General features: G+C 42.8%; 3 protein-coding genes across 6 annotated transcripts; 2 read left to right on the top strand and 1 right to left on the bottom strand.

Annotated features, from left to right (window-relative positions):
• The first annotated feature begins 1,261 nt into the window (after positions 1 to 1,261).
• Positions 1,262 to 9,220, top strand: LOC120814495 (tropomyosin alpha-3 chain). Of its 4 annotated transcripts, none has more exons than XM_040169760.2 (9): positions 1,262 to 1,861; positions 3,620 to 3,745; positions 6,995 to 7,128; positions 7,325 to 7,442; positions 7,524 to 7,594; positions 7,711 to 7,786; positions 8,038 to 8,100; positions 8,180 to 8,249; positions 8,870 to 9,220. In XM_040169760.2, exons 1-9 carry the CDS (start codon positions 1,748 to 1,750, stop codon positions 8,950 to 8,952), a joined length of 855 nt encoding a protein of 284 aa, XP_040025694.2. In that variant the 5' UTR covers positions 1,262 to 1,747; the 3' UTR covers positions 8,953 to 9,220. The 4 variants fall into 4 exon arrangements, with proteins under 4 accessions (XP_040025694.2, XP_040025695.2, XP_040025697.1 ...); XM_040169761.2 differs by having other exon boundaries at positions 1,264 to 1,861; positions 8,435 to 9,220; XM_040169763.2 differs by lacking the exons at positions 1,262 to 1,861; positions 3,620 to 3,745 and adding an exon at positions 4,412 to 5,856.
• Positions 9,221 to 9,649: 429 nt separating this feature from the next.
• Positions 9,650 to 14,550, top strand: LOC120814541 (ras-related protein Rab-8A). The gene is made up of 8 exons (XM_040169766.2): positions 9,650 to 10,012; positions 10,640 to 10,700; positions 10,943 to 11,003; positions 11,122 to 11,199; positions 11,311 to 11,400; positions 11,501 to 11,566; positions 11,655 to 11,705; positions 11,937 to 14,550. The coding sequence occupies exons 1-8, from the start codon at positions 9,889 to 9,891 to the stop codon at positions 12,024 to 12,026; spliced, it is 621 nt and encodes a 206-aa protein (XP_040025700.1). The 5' UTR covers positions 9,650 to 9,888; the 3' UTR covers positions 12,027 to 14,550.
• cib3 (calcium and integrin binding family member 3) lies at positions 13,948 to 18,190 on the bottom strand. Its single transcript, XM_040169771.2, has 6 exons — positions 17,914 to 18,190; positions 17,431 to 17,465; positions 17,096 to 17,207; positions 16,475 to 16,622; positions 15,221 to 15,416; positions 13,948 to 15,102 (listed from the first exon to the last, which is right to left on the bottom strand). The coding sequence occupies exons 1-6, from the start codon at positions 17,962 to 17,964 to the stop codon at positions 15,081 to 15,083; spliced, it is 564 nt and encodes a 187-aa protein (XP_040025705.1). The 5' UTR covers positions 17,965 to 18,190; the 3' UTR covers positions 13,948 to 15,080.
• Positions 18,191 to 19,145: the final 955 nt, after the last annotated feature.

The following is a 19,145-nucleotide window of genomic DNA, read 5'->3' as shown; positions in this document are numbered from 1 at the left end:
ACGATTGTAGAGTTATTCACTTTCACCGTTTCATAGAGTTCCATAACCTTAAAAAAGGGTAAAAGATTACAGCAATCTCGGTCTGTACCACAGATCACATATTTTTGCATCAATGTATCTGCTGGCATTCAATTAGGCAGATTTCAGTTAAACACTATATAATACAATAATTTACATTTCTTTGCATGCGCTTTGATCTGTTGACCTCACAACAAATGATCCCATCTGATATGTCGTGACTGTCCTGTGAAAGCCATCAAGAATCTCCAAAATGACAACTTTTAAAAACAGCTTGGCAACAAAGCATTTCCAATGTCATTTAAGGCGTTTTGGGGATCTATGTAACTTAAACAGAAGCAGACTTTTATCACGTAGACGGCAGCAACATGCTTCTCAAAAACATCCGAAAAGCTCCTACAGATAAGGGAGGAGCTCCAATAAGGGGATGTACACTTCAATAGAGTCAACGCAACATGAAAAACACAACATGCGTGCGTCCAAGTCCATCTTTAGATTTCGCTTAAATGGCCACTTTGAGCCTCATGGTTCTTTGAGTTTCCTTGTAATCTTTATTTTTAGCCGGGGCAACTGGCACAGAAGAGTTGAAAGCAAGCAGACAGGTCCATTAGCGCTGATGTCATCAGCACACACACACACACACAGAACTATTCAGCTCACTACAGCCATTTCAAAATGAACTCTGTATGCACCAAGATTAATTATACTTTTTTTTTAAATGATCAATATCTATTTCAAATGGTTTTCATGTTTTTACTTAATTTTCTTGCTGTTTTCCATTATTTTAATCTAAAAATAATTGAATGTAATTTAATAAATGAAATTACCAAAATAATCTCAATAACACAATTGTATCCTCCAGTCAACAATGCTCGTCATGTTGTGTGCCTCTCAAACAACAGAAGACGGATCTAAATAAAGGTCCTTCGGACCAATCGTGGTTGAGAGGTTCTTAATTGCAGTGGACTTGTAGTTTAAGTGTGTAGCTCGACGGCGGCCTGCTGTAGATCACATGCAGACAGCTTCTTCTTCGGCTGGATCATTTTCCAAAAGCCATTTTTTCATGCAGCGGTAGAATGAAAGTCCTGAAAGAATGAACGTGCTTCCTAACCAACTCTGGTATTAAGATCAATTTGAACATTCCTAACTAAGAGCCCAGGAATATATATATGCAGACAAAAAGGGGGTGTGGGGGGGGGGGGGGGGGGGGGACAACTCCAGTTACTAATGTGAACAATGTCCACTGGATGCCTGAGTTCTGGATCATTCTCCTTCTTCTGATCTGCTGTTTCTCTCCTGTCCTTTTAAAAACAAAAGGGCCGTGGTCCAAATAAGGAGATGTACACCATGTTGGACCTCCAAACAGCCCTCAAGAAGTGAAGTTAATGTGAGGGAGGGGGCAGAGGGGTGGGGTGGGGGGGGGGGCACAGTTCTAGAGTAGCCGACGCGGGGAGTGGAGAAAGGGGTAAACAGTGGGGAAAGGGCTGTCACTGGAGACTGGGGCAGTCTCCGAACCTCCAGTCAACTCTCAGTGTGCATCCTCCTCTCTGCCCTCTCGCTCCTCTCTGCCTCCCGGCTCTCTCCTCCTCTCTGCATCTGCTCTGTTTCCCGTCAACCTTGTGCGGGCTCGTGGTGAGGCGGCGTCCTCCGAACACCCATCGCCTGAAGCAATAAACTGAAATAGTTTCCTCCGAAAAAACACGCGACACGCCGAGACCCAACCGTCACCATGGAGGCCATCAAGAAGAAGATGCAGATGCTGAAGTTGGACAAGGAGAACGCCATCGACAGGGCAGAACAGTCCGAGTCGGACAAGAAGGCGGCGGAGGACAAATGCAAGCTGGTGAGACGAGGCTGGTGGAGGGGACGGTCTGACAGAGCAGTGTTTAACACTTATTACAGTTAGTTGGAGAATAAGGAGATATCACAATCGATTGACTTTCATATGCATAGAATGAGATCGACTTTATGGATCCCATAATAGAGCTACCGCAATAATAATTGCTTAATCTAAGCAAACTGTGATTAATACTTTGTTAAATTAGTTAATGAAGTGTTTTGGGATGTACTCCATAACAGTGTAACATTAAATGGATTAATTTAGATTACATTTTGTGTACAATGATTTCCAACCAAAGTAGTTTCAGTATAAACCAGCTTTATTTTAGATTATTTTGTGAAAACACAATATTAAGACAGTCTTTTCTTATAGATCTGGTCTTAAATAAAGGAATAAATGAATACCAAACCTCTCGGGGGGAAAGACTGCTGAGGGGCTTAATTTAAAATGTCAAGCATTTCCCAAGGCACCAAATGCTGAATTACAGAGATCAGTTGATACTGAGCCCCCGAGTCTTTTGGTGGGCGGACGAGTATCCGCAGTGAGGGATTGCTACCAGAAGTGGTCCTGCAGGAGTTTAAACAACTGGTCCATAGCAGTGGTTCCTCTGACTCTTAAGTAGGACGGGACTTAATTAGCCGGCCGTCTTATCTTCAGAACCGAGCCTTGAAATTCTCAACAGAAAGCTCACAAATTACAGCACAAATATCTGCACATCCATATTCTGTGCTGCAGTGCAAGAACATTGGACGGCTTAAGATGTCTATAGCTGACTTAATTATAGCGCACATGTAATACTTGACACAAGGAGCTGAAGGTGCAATATGAGATGTGAGTCTATGGAGCTAATATAGTTGTGTTATCCTAGTGGCTGTGCAAGAGGAATGCTGGAGACTATAGGGAGTTGGAGAAAAAATGGAAAGACTCCTCTCTCTCGTCTCTAATGCCCTGATCACACCTAAGGAGTGACAGTTGTCATCGGCACTGCACACATGGAGCCCCAGCAAGTATTCCTAGGAGACTTTGCCCAGTTCTTTAGTCTGTGTGGATGGCGCCGATTCAAGAAGTGCCAAAGAGATGCTTTCTTTGCTATTCTTGGTCGATGGCAGGAACATTAGAGTGCTGTGAGGCTGACGGACGGCCAAACGTAATGCACAATCTCAACCTACATCACAGACAACCGTCTCCAGCAGCAATAAAAGGACCGGCTCACCAAAAGTTACAAGAGCATTCAAAAAATTCTGCAGCAAAGTGACTTCTTCAGAAACAGGGAATACACACACAAACATTCCAGAGCTGTTTGTGTAGATCACAGGTGCACTTTGTATGAAATGTTTAAACAGCCAACAGGATGGATTGTTAGTAAATCATGTTCAGATGTTCATGCTTCACAAACACTGGTGACATTGGCTTTGGTAGACTTTTAATCGGGGGGCTCTGACCCGAATGCTAACTTCACCAGTCCTTTAGTTTATGACCAAATACCCTTCAGCCTAAACTGTACTTGTTGTTTACTGCTAATTAATGTGTTAGCATGTTAATATATTAAACTAATGTGGCTAATATTGTAATCCTTATACCTGCTCAGGGTGGTTCTGGGGATTAAAAAGGTCTATATAAGTGGTTTTACTCTAAAAATGTCACGAATGAACATTTCCCCCCCCGAGTAATCAAAGCAAATTGGATTTGACAAATCAGTGTTTATTTGGTTTGGTTTTGCTGAATCCTTCCTGACTCGCTGTCACCTTTGCCTTCCTTCAGCTGGAGGATGAGCTGCTCGCTCTGCAGAAGAAGCTGAAGGGAACCGAGGATGAGCTCGACAAGTACTCGGAGGCCCTGAGGGACGCTCAGGAGAAACTGGAACTGTCGGAGAAGAAGGCCGCGGATGTAAGTTATCCGCAACAGCGGCATCTGAAACACATTATCCACATTGCAGTGGAACACCACAACTTCTGAGTTTCAAAAGTATGGATTACCACTCCTTGAGACAGGCTAAACTAAATATCTTTCCAGGAAAGGAAAAATACCACTAGAAGAGGCACATTTCTGAATTTACAGACAGATGTTCTCTTTTATTAAAAGACATTGAATGAATGGCCTTACACTCTCTGTCTGAGTTCCTCCCCTGCTCACAAAACACCAAAAAAGGCCGTGCCTGGACTCGCCTTAATAGTTTGATCGCTGATGAAACTAGCAGCAGAGTGACGCTCAGGTTGCACAATAATCAAAAAGCTGCGATTTGTCTGGTTGTAACCAAGAGCGCAGTCCTCAGGTCCTTTGACCTGTATGATTTTGACAAAGAATCACTGAGTTGTTGGTGTCCTTCTGAGGTCTGCGAGAGACTTTTCTCAAGCACAGACAAAACTTGAACGGCCTGTAGCCGAACAGGAATCCCAGGAATGCCGCCTAAGCAAACAGAACTCCATACGGCAGCGTCTTAGGGAATCAATGCTCGGGCCTTTCTTGGGGCGGAGTTATTACCCTCTTTGTTTGTCGGGCCCCGGCAGCACATACCTTATCTGCAACAAGGGGGAGTAATCATTTGCCTTCAAGGGTCATCTATTTTGCATGATGTTTCTCTCTGTTACCTGAAGTATCTGAAGAAGATATTCATCAAACATCAATATGGTGACGAACAAACTTGTTTGTTAAATGCTTTAATGGTTTCTAATATTTCACCGGAAATCCTTTTCCAATATGGCTTTAAAAGTGCTGCATAATGATTACATTCCTTTAGTTTTTCACATTTTTAGGGAATTTTTTATCGTCTCAGTTCATTGTTTGATCCATAAAATGTCAGAAATGAATGAAAAACAATTTCAATCACCCTTTGTTGAAACCCCCACTTGAGGTCTTTGTCTTCCCAGCAGTCCGAAACCCAAAGAAATTCTGCCTACTTTTACAAGACATGTATTTTATCTAATAAGAATATAATTCCTAAACAATTAAACAATTCCAAACATTTGCTCTGAAATGGATTTGAATACACAGCGTCAGATGAAAGTAGCCAACAACGTGACTTTAAACTAATGAAGGCAGTGACCCCCGAGGTCAAAGGTCAGACTGCAAGAATGCTTATTATGTTCTTCGTCTCAGCTGACCCATCAGACACCCACACAAATACCCTGAATTTGCAAAGATAAAATCCGGGTGGTGCAGTGAACGGTGAGGAAGAGGAGGAGGAAGAGGAGGAATGTGTCGCCACCTCATGGCTCCATGTCGCGTCTGCAAACAAATCAAAGTAACATTCCGAAGCTGCTGCAGGTCAACAACCCGCATAGAGGGAGGATCACCCCCCTTTATAGAAGTTAATCTTTGGACATATCTCTCCCTTTCACTCGCTCTAACTTAAACTATTCGCTCTCTCACACGCACACAATCACACGCACGCCAACAATCGTACCCGCGCGTCATGATTCACGCTGGATATGATTCATGCGATGAGGCGTCTGCACCTTCCTTCCTTTCTCCGTCTCTTTTCGCTCCTCCTTCTGATAGGACCATTCACACCTTACATTTGCCATATAAGTCCACGACAGGCAGACACGCGCACTAACCTCACGCACGCCTTCCCCTCCCAAATCCCGTGACGTCACCTCAGACAGGCTTCTGCACAGGATTGGAGGAACTCGCCATAAATTTCCTGAAAACTCCCAGCCCCCTTTTTTTCTCTCCCTCCCCCCTCCTTCCCCTCCTCCTCCTCCTCCGCATCCCAGCCCCGCACGTCCCTGACTTCCTGCCCGAGATAAAAAAAAAAGAAAGAAAACTTTTCCCTCGTAGCCGCATATCAATAACTTTTAGGGTCCCAGCCAGTCGACCTCGACCAACATCTCCAAGGCTCGTTTCTTCTCCGACCCTCTTTGTGAGCGAGTGATACCGAGGTCATGGAGGTGGTCAGGAAGAAAATCCAAAGCCTCCAGCTACAAGTTGATGAGGCGGAGGACCGGGAGCAGGCGGTACAAAGGGAGCTGGACACCGAACGGGAACTGCGCGACAAAGTGAGACAATTCCTCCTTTAACGCTTCAGCGGCGTCCTGTCTTCTCTCTGCCTTTTTTTAAATCGGCCACTATGTCGCGTGTCTCCCGCTCCGCTTGGCGGGTCAACGTGCTCACGGCGGATGGTGGAGAGTTTTCCACGCAGGCCGATGCTCCCTGTGGGAATGTCCCACTTTGTCCCTGCCAAGGTGTGTCGTCGTGGTCGTGGGCTTTTTTTGGGGGGGGAGGGGGTTATGAAACTTCGGGGCACCGTGGTAGCGACATTCCTGCGGAGACGTTAGTTCGGCCGCGTTATCTAACTTTAAACCCGCCCCAGATCCCGTGAGGCTCCGCCGGCTCCGGGGCCGCGGTCCTGCGTGGCTGCTTTGATCCTTAAGGTGTGGCCTTCTTGGACCGTTCTAAAAAGGCCGGCTTAAACGTCGGTCAAAGAACACTTCGTGTGGTTTGTTTCCAGTAAATCTTTGCTCCCGCTCGACTCCGGGATATGTTTTTGCCTCCGGTAGCATTTGACGTAACGTTTGAAATTAAGAGCAGACAATTATCCTCCTCGGCCTTATGCACAGGAAGAGCGAGTCGGGGGGTTATCTGGTATTAATCCCACCGGAAACAGACCCCGGAGAAGCGATCTGTCCCCCTGAACATAAACGAGTCAACATTACAGCGGCAGTCAGACCAGCTGTGCCGCTTCAGATTGGACAGGGTTAAAAAAAACTGTCGCTCTTGTGACTTCCTGCTTCAGCAGTTTCCAAAGGGCCTGGTCAAGCTGCAAAGTCCACCGCTCACAGTGGCTGTTGCCAATGAAACATAATGTCATGGAAGAAATCGGTCAGAACGTGGGAAAAGCACACCCACAAAGTGTCGCAATCGGTCCCAAAGAAGACTGACGCATTACTGAATAACGTGCAGTTTCTAATATTCATGTAGTTTGACTGGTTACAACTAACCTTGACTGAAGTACTAAGACAATAGAGCCAAAACCAAAGGGACCTCCGGCCGGTTTCCCATGTGCACTGCTGGCCATCCTGAACAGTATCCTTCCTCTTGTGGGAGCAGCTTGTTTCCTGGCTGACCTCTGACCCTCTTTCTCCGTGTGTGTGTGTGTGTGTGTGTGTGTGTGTGTGTGTGTGTGTGTTGCTATAGGCGGAGGGCGATGTGGCATCTTTGAACCGCAGGATCCAGCTGGTGGAGGAGGAGTTGGACCGCGCTCAGGAGCGACTGGCCACGGCCCTGCAGAAACTAGAGGAGGCTGAGAAGGCTGCAGACGAGAGTGAAAGGTGACGGTCCACGCGGGCCTCGTCCGTAATGTGTTGATCCCACTCATTTGATCATTTGAGACACGACAGAGTGCAGCGTTGGCAAACGATCACCTCGTGACTCCTGCTCATGTTTCCATATGTTGGGATGGAATAGTACAAATCAATCTGTGGGGTTTTTTTTTAACTAAAGCCGGTCTGTGGTTCTGATCTTCAGAGGCATGAAGGTGATTGAGAACAGGGCGATGAAAGATGAGGAGAAGATGGAGATCCAGGAGATGCAACTGAAAGAAGCGAAACACATTGCTGAGGAGGCGGACCGCAAATACGAGGAGGTACGACCAGCGAGATCTCAGTTCAGCCGAGTTACTGCTTTGCTTAACTGTGATTTTAACGTGTCTTTTTTCCGATATCAGGTCGCCCGTAAACTGGTGATCCTCGAGGGTGAGCTGGAGAGGGCAGAAGAGAGGGCAGAGATTTCAGAACTGTAAGCACAAGTCGCACAAACTTCTCGCCGGCGTCATTCAGCTGGTATCAGATAGCAAGTCAAGGTCGCTCGTATCCACAAAATAAAATGAATAATCATTTCTACTATTCATGTAGCAAGTGTGCTGACCTGGAAGAAGAGCTGAAGAACGTCACCAACAACCTCAAGTCGCTAGAGGCGCAGTCTGATAAGGTGAGTGTTCTTCTCCGCGCTTTGACAGTCGATAGAGGGGCCTAGTGAGGCCAGTCAGCAGTAGATCACATCTTATAAAGCTGGTGTTACCCACAGCCGACATAAACGTCTACTTCTCTGCGCTGAATGAACTTCAAAACCGTAAAAAAACAAAGATCTGACTTTATCTGAAAAGAGGCAAATGTCATCTGACATGTATGTGATATTTACAACAGAAGTATTGAGCACATCTATTAAATCTGTCTCCATAGTACTCTACGAAAGAAGACAAGTATGAGGAGGAGATCAAAATCCTGAATGACAGACTCAAGGAGGTAACTTCCTGCCTACTGGACTATATTCTGTGATTTATGTGGTGGCAGGATGGTTAACACGTGTGTCATCTTTTCAAAGGCTGAAACCCGTGCAGAATTTGCGGAGAGGTCTGTGGCTAAACTGGAAAAGACCATAGATGACCTGGAAGGTATGCTTCATTACATTACTTTTTTCTTTTTCATCCTTCAGTGATCCACTGTTTCCTCACTCAACCTTTTGTTCCAAACTTTAACGTTCTCACGTTTCTTATCCTTAATCTTTGATTTCTCTTCTTTTTTTTCATGGTCTGCACAATTCTGCCTCTCTCTCTCTCTCTGCCCTTTCTACCTGCAGACGAACTGTACACTCAGAAGCTCAAATACAAGGCGATCAGCGAGGAGCTGGATCAGTCCCTCAATGATATGAACACCTTGTAAACCTTGCGAGTAGTTTGCGATATTCTCGCTTTCCCGTTCTCTCCCCTCGGCCGCCTGCAAGCACTTTGTCTTTTTTCTCTTCTCCCTTTGCTGTCACTGCCCCTTGCCCCTTTTGCATGAAACTGAAGCTCAATAAAGATATTTATCTCTTTTATTCTGTCTTCTGTCATTTGAGTTCTGCCTGTTTTTCTATATTCACTGATTGTTACAAAGAGGTCAAATTGGTCGATTATAGAGAAGTTTTTCTTGTGGAATTTCCTCTGTAATCCTATATTAATAGATCACTCATTGCTCTTAGTTATTATGTTCACCGATAAAGCCATTATGTTTTATGATCTACTTTTTATTGCAGAGAACCTATCGAAAGAAAAAGAGCAAAACGTTGAAATGCATCAAGTCCTGGACCAAACACTGCGGGAGCTGAATAGCTTGTAAAACGCCAAGAAGAACATCAAGCAAATTAAAAAATAAAAGCAAACATTTGTTTTGCTAAATGTTTTCTACATGCCATCCAATGTCAGTAAATTTCTCTCGTAATCTTTGATATTAAAACAAACATACCCCTTTTATATATTTATGGTTCTTTTTTTTGTTGTTTTCCTATCTCTAAAACCGGTTTTGGGTCCATATGCTAATTAGTGTTGGTGCTGGAAATTGTGTTTGTAGAATGAACTCAGAGCACAAATTAAACTGATTAAGCGAGTTTTGTGTTATTTTTTACTATGTAGAAGTTCCGCATGTGTGTTTGTGGGTTCTTCGGCTAATTGTAACACTTCAGTTTACGTGTGCTTGCATGCACAGTATTTTCTTTGTGATGTCTAAAACCAGATCCTACAAATGTGAAACTGCAGATAAAGAAGGGCTGCAGGCCCTTTGGCCCCATAACAATGTTACTGATTTCAACATTGTTTTTTTCCACACAAACAAGGTCATTAGTGAGTAAAACTGAACTATCCTCATGACTACTACCAATCCATCCTTCTAAATACAATTCCACAATGTAATGTGGTGCACTCCAAATTAAGTAAACTTAAAGGCTCATCAAGAAAAATAGAAGTACACTACTTATTTAAAGTGACGCACTTTACAATATGTACTTGTAGTATATCGCTATTGCTGCAGAATAGGCGTAGCGGAGTAAAAAGAATAGCATTTAGGAGGTCACCGATGTGCAGTGTGGACAAGGGCCTCGGACGTATACTTTAGCAGAGTGCGCCACTTCAATAAAAGTACAGATCGTAAACCTGAGTGAACGCCCACTGGTCCCAGTTCAGTATAAACAGCTGGTGAATTCCGGGCCACCAGGGGGCGTAATATCTCCACCTCTAGGTCGCTGTTCCGCCGGGCGGGATTTCCGCAATAATATCAAGTATGGCGAAGACATACGACTATTTGTTTAAATTACTGTTAATCGGCGACTCCGGTGTCGGGAAGACATGCGTACTCTTCAGGTTTTCAGAAGACGCCTTCAACTCGACGTTTATCTCAACTATAGGTACGGCTTTGGGGATGTGACGTTGAACTGTAATATCTGTATATTTGCGATACGCCAAAGATGTGTGTCAGTGGCTCCGTCTACTTACTGAAATGCTGGTTATGCTACGTTTGGGACTGGAAGTAACGTTAGTTTCTCTTTGTCATTAATAACATGTTATGTCACACATATGAACTCATTAATACGGGATAAATACAAAATGAAACCCTGTTACTAGTGTGTTTTGAAGAAATCCAGTCTTCGTGGACCAACGTGTGTGCTTTATTTTCAAATTGATGCCGGGTGCTCCCCTTCCAGCCAGCTTGCGGTCAGCTAAGTTTCAACAGTTAGCGTTAGCCATTTGGCACCGTCTACATTCTGGTAAGACACCGGAAACCTTATGTTTAACACGCCATAGCTGGCTAATTTAAACATTATACCAGCTCTACTGTTTATGACTGCAAATAACACTCCCATATAAAACGAAGAGGCCGAGCTGCCGTTTTTTCTTTGTCTAAAAGTATCATTATTTTGTCCCAGTAGCGTCGACTAACGTTACGTTAACCTTTGACAGGTAGCGTTAGCTTTACTAAGCTAGCAAGTTGACGTTGTGATTGAAATGCCCGATACCTTTTCTATCCCCTTCAGGCATTGATTTCAAGATTAGGACGATAGAGCTTGACGGCAAGAAGATAAAGCTACAGATATGGTAAGTTTTCAAAAACTATATGTAACGTCAATTCCTGTAAGTTAACACCGGACGTCTGACATGCTAGCAGTGTATGGCCAGTATTTGGCTAATGAAGAATGGATGACACACACCTAACGTTAGCTTACTTAGTTTTTTCAATATTGGTCTTCAGGATGTTTCATATTTTCCCTGATCTTTCTGATAAATGAAACCTTTGTTGATGTCTATATGTGAAATGTCTTAATTCTGGTGATTTTTAGGGATACGGCTGGTCAGGAGCGCTTCCGAACAATCACAACAGCCTATTACAGAGGAGCAATGGTGAGGGTCTCTCTGTGTTATTTGTATATATAATATATACACGTACAATCCACCCTCCCGTGAACAACAGATCTTGACATCTATTATTGACACCTTTTTTCTTTTCTTTTTTTTACAGGGCATAATGCTTGTCTACGACATCACCAACGAGAAGTCTTTTGAGAATATCAAGAACTGGATTAGGAACATTGAAGAGGTATTTAATGGCTCAAATGCTTCCCTGTTTCTTTTGTTCGTTACTTTTTCAAATATCCAAATGGCTGCATGTAGAATTTTGTGTTTATAAATGTTTCTTCCCTTGATCTAGCATGCATCATCAGATGTTGAGAAGATGGTCCTTGGTAATAAGTGCGACATCAACGACAAGCGGCAGGTGTCCAAAGACAGGGGCGAGAATGTGAGACGTGGTTTTAATAAAATACTTCCAAAGGGTTATATTTTGATAATCAAACAAAACATGTCAACAGACTTTGTAAAACGTCACGTTTTTCTTTCAGCTCGCGTTGGAGTTTGGAATAAAGTTCATGGAGACCAGCGCAAAGGCCAACATCAATGTGGAAAATGTAAGTAGCTACTCTTCTTTTTGAGTTGTACTATGCTTAAGAGATCCTATGCCCATGTGTCAACATGAGTATTTATTCTGGTTTACAGGCATTTTTGACACTCGCCAGAGACATCAAATCAAAAATGGACACAAAATTGGTAAGCACTCTTTGACTATACAACTTACTCCTTTGCAATGTGAGAACTTGATAAATGTATATGTAATAATACATTTTCACCATCTCCTTAAATATTCTATTGTGTAAAACAAAGCTTTCACCATCAATAGCAGCAAGCCTCAGGTTGTTGAAAAGTACTTTGAGGATTAATGACATCGAAGTTGCTGAACCATATGACCTAATTGACTGGTTTTATTTGTAATTTTCGCAGGAGGGCAACACGCCGCAGGGGGGCAGTCACGGAGTCAAGATCTCAGAGCCTCAGAAAAAGACCAGCTTCTTCCGCTGCAGCCTTCTCTGAGGACCAAGTTCCCATACTGGCTGCCAGCTGGCTGGACATAAATGGACTGTGCTTCCTCTTAGCACTTCCTTCCCCTTACTTCTTTCTTCCCATCCATGGCCCGTCCACCCAGTCCACACAAGCCGTTATATTCCAAATAAGCAAAGGATTTCCCCTCTTCCTCTTCTGAAAGCTTCCAGTGGTGCATCTCTTTCATTCTAAAGAGGTCTGTTGTCTTTGTGTGTCAGTGGTTTATTGGTAGCGGACTCCACTAGGAGCATTATCCAGATGTTCTTCACCACACAAAAGACAGGCGCTTACTTATGATGTTAGTCTCGTTTTTTGTTTTTTTTTAAGCACTCATATTTCATGCACCCGGAAGCACAACCCGGGGATCACAGATTAAATAAAGGTCATAGTTTTGGGCTTGCAAATACATATATCATATTAAGAACTATTTTTACTAGAGCCCGCTACATTTTTAAGTGGTAAATGCCAACCAGAGACTGATGGGCTTGAATACTAATGAAACAGAGCTCCACATGCGTTAATTTTCAAGGATGTGAATTATCACTTATTGGGCAGGCAGGGAATTCGATTCAAAGGTTCTCCACTGGAATCCTGCACGTGGGATTGCAAGTAGTCCTCGACAATCATTAGATGTGACTAAAAACGTCTGTTCAATTCATTTTATCATTCCTGCCTTAACGTTTAGGTGCTGGAAGGAAATTGGGCAACACAAATCCTAAAAATACAATTCACATTTCTCTCAAAGAACATTGATGTGACGTAGTCTTGCTTCTGCTTTCGGTGGTGTCGTTAGCAAGTTGGAAAGTATTGTACATTGTGGTGGGAACATATACCGACACTGCATTTTGGCCCATATGCAAGTTCACAATTGATTAAAATATTAGGATGTGCACACAGTACAATATAAACAATTATCCCAAAATTGGTAATTAAATTGGGCTGTACTCTACAATTATTCCTACCATTTTATATATATATACGTTTCAGTTTGAGTAGCTGGAACTAATGAATGTTTGTTGTTTTTGATTGAAAATTGACTTCAATATCTCATCCAAACAATCTATAATCTTGCCTTTTAAGTTGACTTGAAGGTTTTGTTGCAGCTCTGATTCTTAGTTGAGCTAAATGATGTCTCTGGTTATTTCATCAACAATTAAAACCCTTTTGACGTTTCCCACTGAAAGCCCCTTCTGCTATTCATGCAGCTCTCCTTGCACTTTACCAATAACCCTGTCCTGTACGTAGTCTGTGCCAAGTGATAGTTCTGCAATACAACAATACAATTATTTAGTTAAACGTTGAGTCACGTATAATCTGCCCTTTCCCTTTAAAAAAAAAAAAATCCCATTTCCTTATAAATTGATCTCTTACGTTATGTCACTAGTAGTGATCCACTGTCCTGGTATTAGTTCACTGAAAAACATTGCTCTAGTGTACCAGTATATCTTTATAAAAAAAAGAAGAAAAAAATCGAGCCCGCAATTTAATCCAACATTCTAGTTTAAAAGAGATGTTTTCTTGACTCATTGGGTGAACGATGGCTCGTCTGCCGCTGAAAGACGGCGCTTTAGTATTATTGTACACTTGTGCCTGTGTTGTTTGGTTGTGGCCCTCCTGTTTTGATGGCTAGGTGGCACCAGAGGCGCAGTACGCACTGTGTGTTACCGTCGGAATTAGTGAATACGTACCCTCTATTTTACATTGATGTTGAGTCTCCTGTGTTTCCACTGCTCCTCGTTAATCCTTTCTTCATTTGTAACGCGTCTGAAAACCGATCTCCTATATGCACATTATTGAGGGAAGTTTCGCTTTTTGCTTGCCTGCACTTTTCTTTTTGTTTGAATATCTAATAATTCGGGACCTCATGACTACCATGGCCATTTGTCTTAACCGCTAGCCCTCAGTACTGTCATAGGTGAGCTATGCATTGTGAATCTTGGACCTGTGCATCTTTGTGTGATGTAATTTACCGACATACTTGTAGAGCCGTACAGTCGACACGGTGGGCTTTTTGTTTTCTTTGTGTCACTCACTGAGTCAAACACAGGACTGTGTAGAAATGGCGTTGCTACAACAACGCCCGCGGCATGACGGAAGATCAAGTAGGAAGCGGCTGGACGTTTAAATGTGGTAATTAATGCTTTTGTCTCGTTTGAGTGATACTGTAGCTTAAAGTCATAGACCAACATAGAGAGAAGACCTTTTGTGGAACTCAAATGGCATAAAGTTCAGCTGAAATGAAACTCAGATTTTCTTTGTTTTTTTAAATCATATCCTTTAATATTTTACTGTATATCCCTTTTTACAGCCATATTTTCATTCCATCGATTGTGAAGTACACAGGGAGAATAATCAAATACGTTTTGGAAAAAAAAAAAAAGTGAAAAAGACATTGTAAATATCACATTGAGAAAAAGATCTACTTAAATTGTACTGTACTTTCTAAACCCATATGAAAATGTATCTACAATTTGTAGATATGTGTACTTTTGATTTAATAAAATTATAAAAGTTTCTTTCCTCACTGTCTTTATTGGCTGTCAGAGGACACTGTCAGTCGACCACAATGGAGCTCAACCTCTTTAATGAGGAATGGCTCTCCTTTTATTGGCCCTCTATGACCCACTATTCTGGCATGCGCGTCTCTTATAGTCCCGTGTAACTGAACCCCTTTCCATACAAAACACAAATCGACTGTTGATGGTCATAACTAATGAGCCTTGTCTTGATGAGTTGGCTTCTACCTCCTTGTGATGATATGAACGTGCCGCAGTCGCACCGTGACACGCGTTATTTCTGTAGCTGCGACAATTGAAAAATTCCGGCGCGGAGGCTGTACGTTCATATAAGTCGGATGTGTTTACAGCAATGCCCCCGTTAAAGGCAAGGCGTTTCTCAAAGTACCCACTCTGGATGCTAAATGTCAACGTCAGATCATCTCTGATCAGAACGTTTTTCCAATATGAAGAAAAACATTAGTTATTGATGAGATGGTTGATTTGGGGGTGATTGAGATTAACAAATATACACTGTTGCTTCGTTTCTTTATATCCTTATGTGGAAGGTGCTGTGAACAGAAATAAGAATAGATTGATATCCTCATTAGTGTTGAAAACAGTACGTTTTGGAGGGGGGGGGGTCAATGGCCATTAGATGACACCGTTGATAGTTTATCATTGGCCCACCTGAGGAAGTCTGGAGCTCGGACAATCATGTGCTGGAAGTCCTCCAGGGACAGACGTCCGTCGTTGTCCAGGTCGGCCTCGTCGATGACCTTCTCGCACACCATCCGCACCTCGTCCTCCGTCAGCTCGTTGCGGGTCAGTTTGTTCAGCGTCTTCACCAGGTCCGACTGGCAGATGAAGTCGTCGTTGTTGAAATCTACCAGAAAATATAAAAGGAAAAAGGTGTGAAATGCTTGATGATTTCTTTGTATTCAGCATATTTGACTGAATATCTTGGTGTTGTTGTGCTAATTTGCTTTATACAGATTATACAGAGCAAACAATGTAATAATCGGATGAATCGATTGGGTTACACAGACGCAGCTAATGTTTTGGACTCTTCGTCTTTTCCGTAGTTTTATGGTCAAGGTAGAAACTGGAATTTCCTCCTCATATTAAATGAATATCTTGATTTGAAGTCGAGGCACTGATGGAACATAAATGTGCTCAGTCAGCCTTTTCTGGGGAATTTTAGGTATCTGGGCTAATGTGACCGTTCTTTTTACACAATGTAAACTTCCTTGCCCCCCCCCCTGTTTTGCTTTAACTAATGCATGAAGAGTTTCCTTGACCCATGACAACGACGATGATGTGTACATAACTTCTTCATCCGTCAGCGTTTGTTAATTAGGGGGGACTCGTGCTGGGGACAAGATGTCCTTTGACAAGCTGTCTCTGCCTCTGTGACAGGCTGGTTAATCATTCATGACATTCCATGCACCATCCATCATGCTTACAGCTCCTAAACCTTCCACCGGGATCCTTTTTCATGTGTTCATACCGTACTAGAACATAAAACATGTTCATGTTTGATCGACTGGTATTCAACCTGCTTCATAGTTTTTATTTATTTATTATTTGCTCACAGCTTTTGGTGTCAGGGTCCTTTATCATACCTTCATCGTAATGTTTTTTATGTGTTCTGATTGTCACCTGCTAATAACATTAAATAACACTTAGCAACGTTTGCTCAACTGGTGAGAGGACGTTGTGGCAGCCTGTTTTTTTGGTTTAATTTCTATAATACTCAACAACTGTATATTTTTCAAGTAACACACGCACGAGTTGTAATTTCATCGAACACACGTTGACCTTTTCCAGATAGGCTACGAAGCTGTCTTGTGGAAATGCCATTAAGGACTGCAAACAACGAGGAGTCATCGCTCATGTGAAAAAATTGTTACTTTCAGTCATTATTACAATTGATACATTTACCATAAATTTTGAAAGCGTAGTAAGCCTTGAGGTCGCGCGGCGCCATCTCACTCAGAACTGAAAACATGTCCAAGAAGTCGTCCAGCGTCATGTTTCCCTCTCCGTCCTCAGAGAAAACCTCAGCGATCCTCTGGCGAAACGGGTTGTCCTGGACAGAGGGGACGCAAGTCCTTCTACCGGTTAGATAGTGCGACACAACTATGAATTGTTGCTTCTTCCATGTGATGCCTCTCCTTTGCTCCATGTGATTTTTGGTTCAATTCATCACTCATCTTCTTTTTTTATTTGCATCTTTTTTTTTTGGTTTGCTTTTCTCATGTGAATCCCAGTAAGCTCTAAAATTTGGAACAAGGAACCCACGCAAGGGGAAGGTTTCTGTCAGAGATCAGCTTGTTAACACACCTTGCTTGTTTACCTTGCTGTCCTTGTGCAAAGAGGCATATAATTTACCCATTTCCAACAAGCGCTCCCTGAGGGACTCACCAGCGTGCTTCAAGTTTAAAGGGGTCGGGTAACATATAATGTTTCAAAGAATTCTGTCGATTAGTTGGCCATTAATTATGGATTGGGAACAAAGGGAGAGAGCGCTTCTGCAGGTCGTGCGTGGACCAGAGGGTCTACCTTCAACTCTGGCATGCTGCCAATCAGCTCATACGGTAACTTCACATCTGGCTGGCCGGTGTAGTCAAGGGGAACGAGCTGCGGGGCCAAATCCCGATAGCGGTCGAACAGTCTAGGGAAGGTTTGAAAAACGTTTACTTTCAGCGTTAAACTCCAAAATGATCACGATGCTCGATGCCCCCCCCCACGGAAGGACAGGCTTCCTGAAGCTGTAGTTTCAGAATAGTATTGTGCAGAACAAACCAAAATGCAGCGGTTTCCTGTGTGTCACACACCAGCCATGACTACGGTAAGATGGCGCACCCCTTCTGACGTTTGTGAAATTATTGGCTCACCTGAGAATTTCTTTTCTTGTAAAATATGTACAGTCCTGCAAATACAAATCAGATTATGGCAGAAAAGTCAAGTTATTGCAAAAGGATGCAGCTCTTCAAGGGTTCTACATTTCTGAAAGTACTAAATGTGAAATTGCAAGTTCCCCTGTAAAACCTACAAGTATAAAGTACCGTCAAATGAAAACACTTAAAAAGAAAAGGCCGCAAAATAATACTTGCATGCAAACTCAAGTAAGGTAATTATGTCTGTAGTTAAATTCCAGCACTGGTTTTATATTCAAATATATCTGTTAAGCAAATAACATTTCCACCCTTGATTATAACACTATTCCCTGCGTGCAGATGACTGACTGACTGTCAAATGTCTGAAGACGGCCTTGTTTGCGGTTGCCGGTAGCCCGTATTGATAAGAGAAGCACCTTTTTTTTTTTAAGTGATTGAGGCTAATCGTCTCATTCAGTAAGTAAGAGGATTACCACCAACCTGATAGGCGTCTAGCTGCTCTGCGGTAAAGATGGTCTGTTTATTCCCCATGTCTGAGCACGCAAACGCCAAGCCTCAGGTCCATCGCTGCTGCAGCATCCAGGGCTTTTTTTTTTTAAAGGGTGTGTGTATATTTCAGATATGAAATACTGGGACAAAAGGAAGCCAGAGCCAAAGAGGAGATCGGGTGTCGGACAGCCAGCGGGCCCTTTGGTCCCCATTATAATGGCAGCATTTCATCGTTTTCTCCTTTGTGAATAGCGGACCCTTTGACAATGAATGTGGGCTGTCGTCCAGCATCATGCCAAGTGGTATCAACCCCCTTTAGTGCCACTCTATGGCCAACGCCTCGGTCACGGCTCAGGTTACGCTCTTTACAGACAGGCTTTTGCAGTGCGCCAAAAGACCTTTAGACGGCTGATGAGTTTTCTTTCCGCTGAGAGCTCCGTTATTAGAGATTTATCCAATAGCGTGCATTATTACTTTCAGCTATTACGTGACCTAAAAACTAACTTTAAAAATAAAAAAATTCAATTACCACCGGTATGACTTGTGTCATACCCAGAGGTAGATTCAAGGTACATTGAAATTAGAACCACAACAGAGCTAAAATAATATTGATAATAACCCTATGATTCCAGATAGTAAAAATGGTAAAACGGGGATAATAAGGACAGTTTGGCATCAAAACATTTTGTTTAAAGCGCTATAGAATTGTTCCGTGAGCGCTGAGTAGAAAGGAAGATCTTACAAGTGATTTAAGTGACACAAAGAAAGGTTTCATGTAAAATCCGCTCACATTTCTTAAACACAGTGTTGTTTTATCAGGCACTCTGCTGCATAATGTCATAGTTCAATTCCAATTCCAATAGGGAAAAGTAAGACTAGCAAAACCTTAAAGTTACTGTGAGAAACTTTTATCTGTTTGTGAAAGTATCAATCACACCCCGGTGGCTCTGCCACTGACATAAGTTGACAAGACCGTTACATTTCTAAGTTTGGCTATTTCTACATACTAGTCCATTCCAGGCCATTTAGTTTGGCCTGCCAGAGGTTAACGCAGGAACGGGAGAAGCGGACTGCATGTGTACAGCTGACTGTCAGACCCGGCAGAAAGGATTTCTCAAGGGATTCTGGTTCTTGTGAAACACTTTCGTCCACAAGGACAACCCCAATTCAGCATGAAAGAAGGTTTCTTGAAGTTATTTTATGCACATTTACTGACACTAAAC

Source organism: Gasterosteus aculeatus, chromosome 3 (assembly GCF_964276395.1).
Source record: "Gasterosteus aculeatus chromosome 3, fGasAcu3.hap1.1, whole genome shotgun sequence".
Lineage (NCBI taxonomy): Eukaryota > Metazoa > Chordata > Actinopteri > Perciformes > Gasterosteidae > Gasterosteus > Gasterosteus aculeatus.
The sequence above is the reverse complement of the archived record's forward strand: the minus strand, read 5'-3'. Positions and strand labels throughout refer to the sequence as shown.

Excerpts from the sequence above, each read along its gene's own strand:
- LOC120814495 (XM_040169760.2), top strand. The coding sequence starts at position 1,748 with ATGGAGGCCATCAAGAAGAAGATGCAGATGCTGAAGTTGGACAAGGAG. Across the intron at positions 1,862-3,619 it reads CGGAGGACAAATGCAAGCTG|CTGGAGGATGAGCTGCTCGC; the intron begins GTGAGACGAGGC and ends GCCTTCCTTCAG. Across the intron at positions 7,129-7,324 it reads GCTGCAGACGAGAGTGAAAG|AGGCATGAAGGTGATTGAGA; the intron begins GTGACGGTCCAC and ends TCTGATCTTCAG.
- LOC120814541 (XM_040169766.2), top strand. The coding sequence starts at position 9,889 with ATGGCGAAGACATACGACTATTTGTTTAAATTACTGTTAATCGGCGAC. Across the intron at positions 10,701-10,942 it reads AAGATAAAGCTACAGATATG|GGATACGGCTGGTCAGGAGC; the intron begins GTAAGTTTTCAA and ends GGTGATTTTTAG. Across the intron at positions 11,567-11,654 it reads CCAACATCAATGTGGAAAAT|GCATTTTTGACACTCGCCAG; the intron begins GTAAGTAGCTAC and ends TCTGGTTTACAG.
- cib3 (XM_040169771.2), bottom strand. The coding sequence starts at position 17,964 with ATGGGGAATAAACAGACCATCTTTACCGCAGAGCAGCTAGACGCCTAT. Across the intron at positions 17,208-17,430 it reads ACAAGAAAAGAAATTCTCAG|ACTGTTCGACCGCTATCGGG; the intron begins GTGAGCCAATAA and ends AACCTTCCCTAG. Across the intron at positions 16,623-17,095 it reads GCAGCATGCCAGAGTTGAAG|GACAACCCGTTTCGCCAGAG; the intron begins GTAGACCCTCTG and ends CCCTCTGTCCAG.